At 31.7% G+C, this 6,063-nt stretch overlaps 1 protein-coding gene across 1 annotated transcript; it reads right to left on the minus strand.

Annotated features, from left to right (window-relative positions):
• Positions 1-3,603: 3,603 nt before the first annotated feature.
• LOC127085272 (cytokinin riboside 5'-monophosphate phosphoribohydrolase LOG1) lies at positions 3,604-5,823 on the minus strand. Its single transcript, XM_051025804.1, has 7 exons — positions 5,520-5,823; positions 5,260-5,357; positions 5,052-5,082; positions 4,864-4,963; positions 4,531-4,601; positions 4,205-4,348; positions 3,604-3,997 (listed from the first exon to the last, which is right to left on the minus strand). The coding sequence occupies exons 1-7, from the start codon at positions 5,646-5,648 to the stop codon at positions 3,902-3,904; spliced, it is 669 nt and encodes a 222-aa protein (XP_050881761.1). The 5' UTR covers positions 5,649-5,823; the 3' UTR covers positions 3,604-3,901.
• Positions 5,824-6,063: the final 240 nt, after the last annotated feature.

Below are 6,063 nucleotides of genomic sequence, written 5' to 3' on the forward strand. Positions count from 1 at the left end.
ACTATTATAATTAGGCAAATCTATAGTTTGTTATATTATTTTTACTATTTTAGTATGATTTTATATTTAAGTTTATTTTTGCCTTTATTTTATTTTCGTACTTTATTTTCAGCATGAATAGTTATTTGATACTCTGTCAGTATAAAGATCATAACTTGAGCTACTAGAATCAGATTGACGCGTTCTAATAGGAGTTGAAAAGATGAAAGGTTAAGCTAAAAGTTTCATGTTGAAGTCAGAAGCTAATTCAGAGTGAAGAAGGGTCGAATAATTCATTTTAGTTCCAGACTTAAGAGAATGCTTTGTTTTTGGGCCGATTTTGTATTTTTTCGGTCGGTTGCCATTAGGCTCGAATTCCCTTGCTCTATTTAAACAACTTAGTAGTTTTAGGATTTAAATATTCATAATTCATGAAATAGAGAATAGGGCATACGAATACCATGGAGAGCTAATTCCCAAAGAGTTGATCTGCTGTATTCGAATTCCATTTTGAGGTTTTTATTAATTTCAGTTTTATTTCTATTTCTTTTTAATTCTTCCTATAAACTCGTGTGCTTAATTCGATTAATTTTGTTTGCTTAATTCAATTGGTTCTTATAGGATAAATTTGATTAAATTTGATTGTTTGTATGATTCTTAACTATAATCACGTTAGCGTAGCTTTTTTGTTATCGTGTTTGATTAAGTCGCATTTACTTAATTTGCGTATGCTTAAATCCGTTTGCTTAATTCGAAAATTAGGAACATACATCATATAATACCAACTGCGCTTCTCAGTGAGTATTATAATCGAATGGGATCAAATTAGCTAGGGAATTGAAATTATAAGAATTGGTGAATAAGTCGGAAATCGATACAATAGATTAACTTATTTATCAATTTTGCTTTTACCTTTAATCATCTTTGATTTAAGTTCTGAACCTTAAAAACCCCCTTCTTTTTATTCATTTAGTTACAACATTCAAGAGTCCTTGTGATATGACATTCGGGTGTCGCTTCCGTTTTACTAGACTTTTAAACTCATTTTTGACCTGTGTGCGACAACGGATCAATGTAACTAGAAAGGGTGTTGCTTCCAAGGTGATGTGGCACCTACCGATAATTTAAAGGTTCAAGAGACTGTTTGCTCATGTAAATGACATAAATAATACTAGATGGTATGCAAATGAAAGAGTATGTGATAGAAAATTTTGCCATGTAGCTAATTAATTGTAATGGAATAAAATTGATTCATTTTTTTCTTCAGATTTTATCCTTGAGCCAAGGAACCTTAGATTTGGACTTGCCTGTTTTGTAATTTGAATGCTATTATACTTCATGGCATGTTCTTCTCATAATTTCTAACCTATCTATGTGGTTGTGCATGAAGCGCAAATATATGATGTTATCAATGATGATTTCGGATCCAAAACAACCAAGGAATGACATAAATGTTTATTTAACGCCATTGATTGAAGATTTAAGACTTTTGTGGGAGGAAGGCGTTGATGTTGATGATGCGTATATAAGTGATAATTTTAATCTGTATTCCATGTTGTTTTTCACAATAAATGACTTTCTTACATATAGTAATTTGTCTGGATACAACGTCAAGAGACATAAAGTGTATCCTCTACAAGTTTGACCTTGCTCTTCTTCGCCTCGTCGAAATCTTCCAACCATACTTTCTTACCACTTATATGATTCGAGCAGCCTGTGTCGAGGAACCAAATTTTGGAGTTGACGTGGTCATTTGCAACTGCAATGATAACCACCAATCTTCATAATCATATGAATCTTGGCGTACAAGGTTTGCTCCTTCCTCCTTGCCTTTTGTCACTCCCTTCTCTTTTACGTACCAACCATTCTTGGCCAAATGACCCCATTTTCACAGTTATTGTAGTGCACGCCTTTTTTTCTCTTCTTTGTCTTTTTATAGGAATTTCATTCTCCTCTTTTGGAGGATTCAAAAGTCCTATCATCGACCTTATGTTTTTAAGGGTTTGACCAAGACTTCTTGCTCTGAGTCTTGTCTCCTTTTCCCTTGAAATTGTTGGAACCACCATGTTTCTTCCATGTCTCTGAGCCTGTAGTGCATATATAGAATCTTGAACACCTTTCAATTCGACAATCCTCATCTCACGCGCCTCCGACGAACCAACCAAATTTTCCAGTTTCATGGTTTCAAGATTGTTAGATTCTTGATGGCTACGATAGTGTGATCAATGCGAGAGGTCAACGTACACATTACCTTCTCAACTATCATCTTACCAATTAGGGTTTCATTACAACCTTTCATGAGATGGACAAGGTTCTGCACCTTCGAGACGTAACCTGTAATCTTTTCTTCTTCTCTCATTTGTATTAATTCATACAGCCTTAACAACGTCTTCAATTTGACGATTTTAACCTTCTCACCTCCTTCGTAATACTTGACAAGAATGTCTCATGCCTCCTTCACCGATTCAGCATGAGAAATCTGATCAAAGTTCGTCGCATCAACTGCAGATTGAATATAATATGCAACTTTGCCATCCTTCTTCTTCGCATCCATGTGAATGACTCTCTGAGTATTGGTTGCATTGTCGACAAGCTCAGGGATGCCATTGTTGACCACTTCTTGGATTTCATGAAAACCGAACAAAAACTTCATCTTCTTACTCCATCGATTCCAGTTTTCACCGTCAAGAATTGGAAGAGAATTTGGAATGTCATTGGTACCATTCATCTCTGCAGCAACTGCGATTCACGATCCTTGAAAACACGACCACCAATGTGAAGTTCTTGAAAACACGATCAAGAACACGAATCGGAAGCTCTAGATACTAATTTGTTAGTGTGTGAGGCACTTTAAGTGAGAGAAGGAATGAAAGAGAGAGAATGAAAAATAATTGATAATTTATTGAAAGCTGTAAAACTGAATTACAATTATGTGTATATATACAACTATGTTACTTGTATAATAAGTAACTAACACAACAAGCCATAACCCTAATTAACTTAGATTTGTACTACAACTTAAATTATATCACAATATTACTAGCAGACTAATATTTGATTATACATACCCCTTCCGTAATTATTTAGAAACAAAAAACATAACTTTTTCTTTAAAAATTATAAAAAAAAACATAAAATTTTATTTCATTTCAACATTTTATTTTAAACACGTATTTTTTTAAAAGTAAAATTAAATATAAATTGTATTTAATTTATTCTCTTTTTTTCATAAACAACAATTAATTAAAATTGTTTTTAAATATTCCTATAAAATAAATTTAATTAAAATTGTTTTTAAATATTCCTATAAAATAAATTTAAAAAAGACATACAATTTAGTTTTTTTAATAAATTTGAAAATATTAACATTTGTTTATGAATTAGTAAGGAGGAAGTAATTATTTATAGGTGTCTCTCTAATAAAGTAGATGTTGGCTCTAGAATTCAATTTTCAAAGTGCATTATCATGATTGAAAGTAGATCTTTCTATTAACTGAGTTTTTGTTTTTGTTTTAGTTTTAGTTTTAAAATGATTAATTGAAAGCTGTATTCAACAAATGATTATTTATCTAAAACGTACTAGTATAAAATACCAGTATATAACAACATTCCTAATCACCGACATGATAGAAAACTCACACTATAGTATATACTATATTCTTTCATTCATGATCAAACAATAATTCACAATTAGTTCGTAAGTAACAAAATTACATAGTTTAAACCATAAAAGCCAAAAACAAACAAAAGAAAAATTAAAAATTAAATCAAAGCAAGAACTAATCTGTGAAGCTTACATCTATACGAGTTGGTTTGGTTGCTTTTGGGTTGAGACTAAATAATAATAAGCACTAAAATGTAGGGTCCACCTTGACGGTGGATTAGTAGCATAATTATAGATTAAGATTTAATTAAGTTTTAGTCAACGAGAAATATCTGACTTTGCTGTGTTAACCAACTGTTGTTCCATCTCCCAACTTAGCTTCGGAGCCACACCACAATGCTCAGGAACATATTCCTGTAACCAAATGAACGGCTCAGATCGTTTCCAATAATTGGGGTATACAGTGGTACAAATACAATCGTGTTGTCCCAATCATGTGCAGATTATTGTACTATAATTAGAATGTAGAAAGTGTTGAGAGCACGTGGAATTAAAATGGAAAAAATTGCAAATTGTGTAAATAATAATAATTGAAAGTGTAATAATAATAATAATAGGTACCTCAAGTTTGCACATGAGGTCTTGGGCAGTTTGGGCAGATACAATAATGTGACGGGCAGCTGGTGTTACAAAACCTTCTTCCACAGCTTTGTCCATGAATGCCAGCAACGAGTTGTAGTAACCATCCACGTTCAATAACCCCACCTGCAACCAATTGACTCCCATTCATTTTCTACATTTTCATTTTAATAATAAATTATTTTTTTCCGTCAAGGCAACTCAGTTGATAGCTAGATAAAGACATCAGAAACTATTGCAGGGGTTCGAATCCGTCAGATAGAATATTTATGTAGAGATATTTATTAGAGAAGGGGATGGAATCTTACAGGTTTATCATGGATGCCAAGTTGAGCCCAGGTAATAATTTCCAGTAATTCTTCCAGTGTGCCATATCCACCTGTTAGAATTTTAGTTTGAAATGGATTTAGTGAAGCCATACAAAACTGATCGAATTCGATTAGTTTAGATGAATCATTTAAATATTAATTAATAACAATTATATATATATTAGAAAAGAAATTAAGTTGAATATGATAATGATGTGAGAGTTGAGAGACATGATGATAAGAAAGAAAGAAAAAAAGTAACAGAATTTGTTATCCACAGTCCGCACGTGTGCGATTGATAACTAACTAGTAACTAACTAGTAACTAACTAACCTGGCATGGCAATAAAAGCATCAGCTTGTTTCGCCATTTCAGCTTTGCGTTGGTGCATCCCTGATACAGCTCTCACTTCTCCCACACTCTCACCGGTTATCTATAACAATATTGTTAATTAATTAATTGATTACTTGTATAATCCTAATTAGATAGCAAGATTAATACTACTAGTGGTAATTAAATACCTCTTTTGGCATAAGTGTTTTTGGAATGATTCTGCCCAAGGAAGCAAGAAGGAAGATTCATTATTCATGAGCACAAAAAATACTAAAAGTAAATAATAATAAAAACTTGTAACTCAACTCAAATATATGATCGGAGATTTCGAATCCACGATATCTTATTTATTTATATTGAATTTTAACTATTAAATTACTGGATAAAAGTAATTACCCTAACACGTGACATCCACCATCATAAACAACTTGCGAGATACGACCCATCAATCCTATACTTCCTCCTCCATACACCAAGTCAATCTTCCTTTCCACCTACACATATGTATCAAATTTTTATTATATATTTTTCTCTACTCAATTATTTTTCAAAAATGTCAAATTAATTATAACTTCTGCATCCCAGTAGAACAAGGGAAGAAAAACAGAACAATAACTGCAACTGAATAAGATGAATATAATTGAATAATTAATTACCAATTGTTTTCCGAGCTGAATAGCAGCAATTTGGTAGCTAGGATTTTTTCCTGGACTGCTTCCACAGTAAACACATATGCTTTTGAATCTAGACTTGATGAGGATGGGTACTTGCTGCTCAATTTCCATAAAGATTAAGAGAATAAGCGATTTTTTGGGGTTAAGAAATTAAGGAAGGGACAAAGAGAATTGGATAGAAGGTAATGAAGTGATATGTGAGAAATGAAATGAAATGAAAAGAAGAACACTCAAGAAAGAGTAGTCAGCAATCACTGAATTTCCTAAAGTGAATAACAATTTGAGTCATCGCTTATCTCTCTTTATACTATTTTGCTTTCTACTATTTCTATATTATTTAGTCACAGATATTATCGGATTAAGATCCATATATTTTTTTTTAAATTCTAAGTGTATTCAATCAATTTATTATGTTCTGCTATTTTATAATGTTATTTTTAAATTATTTTAATAAATATTTATTTCAATTTGACATTATTTAATTGAATATTTATATAAAAAAATTTACACAATTAATAAATAAAGA

Source organism: Lathyrus oleraceus, chromosome 5, assembly GCF_024323335.1.
Source record: "Lathyrus oleraceus cultivar Zhongwan6 chromosome 5, CAAS_Psat_ZW6_1.0, whole genome shotgun sequence".
Classification (NCBI taxonomy): Eukaryota; Viridiplantae; Streptophyta; class Magnoliopsida; order Fabales; family Fabaceae; genus Lathyrus; species Lathyrus oleraceus.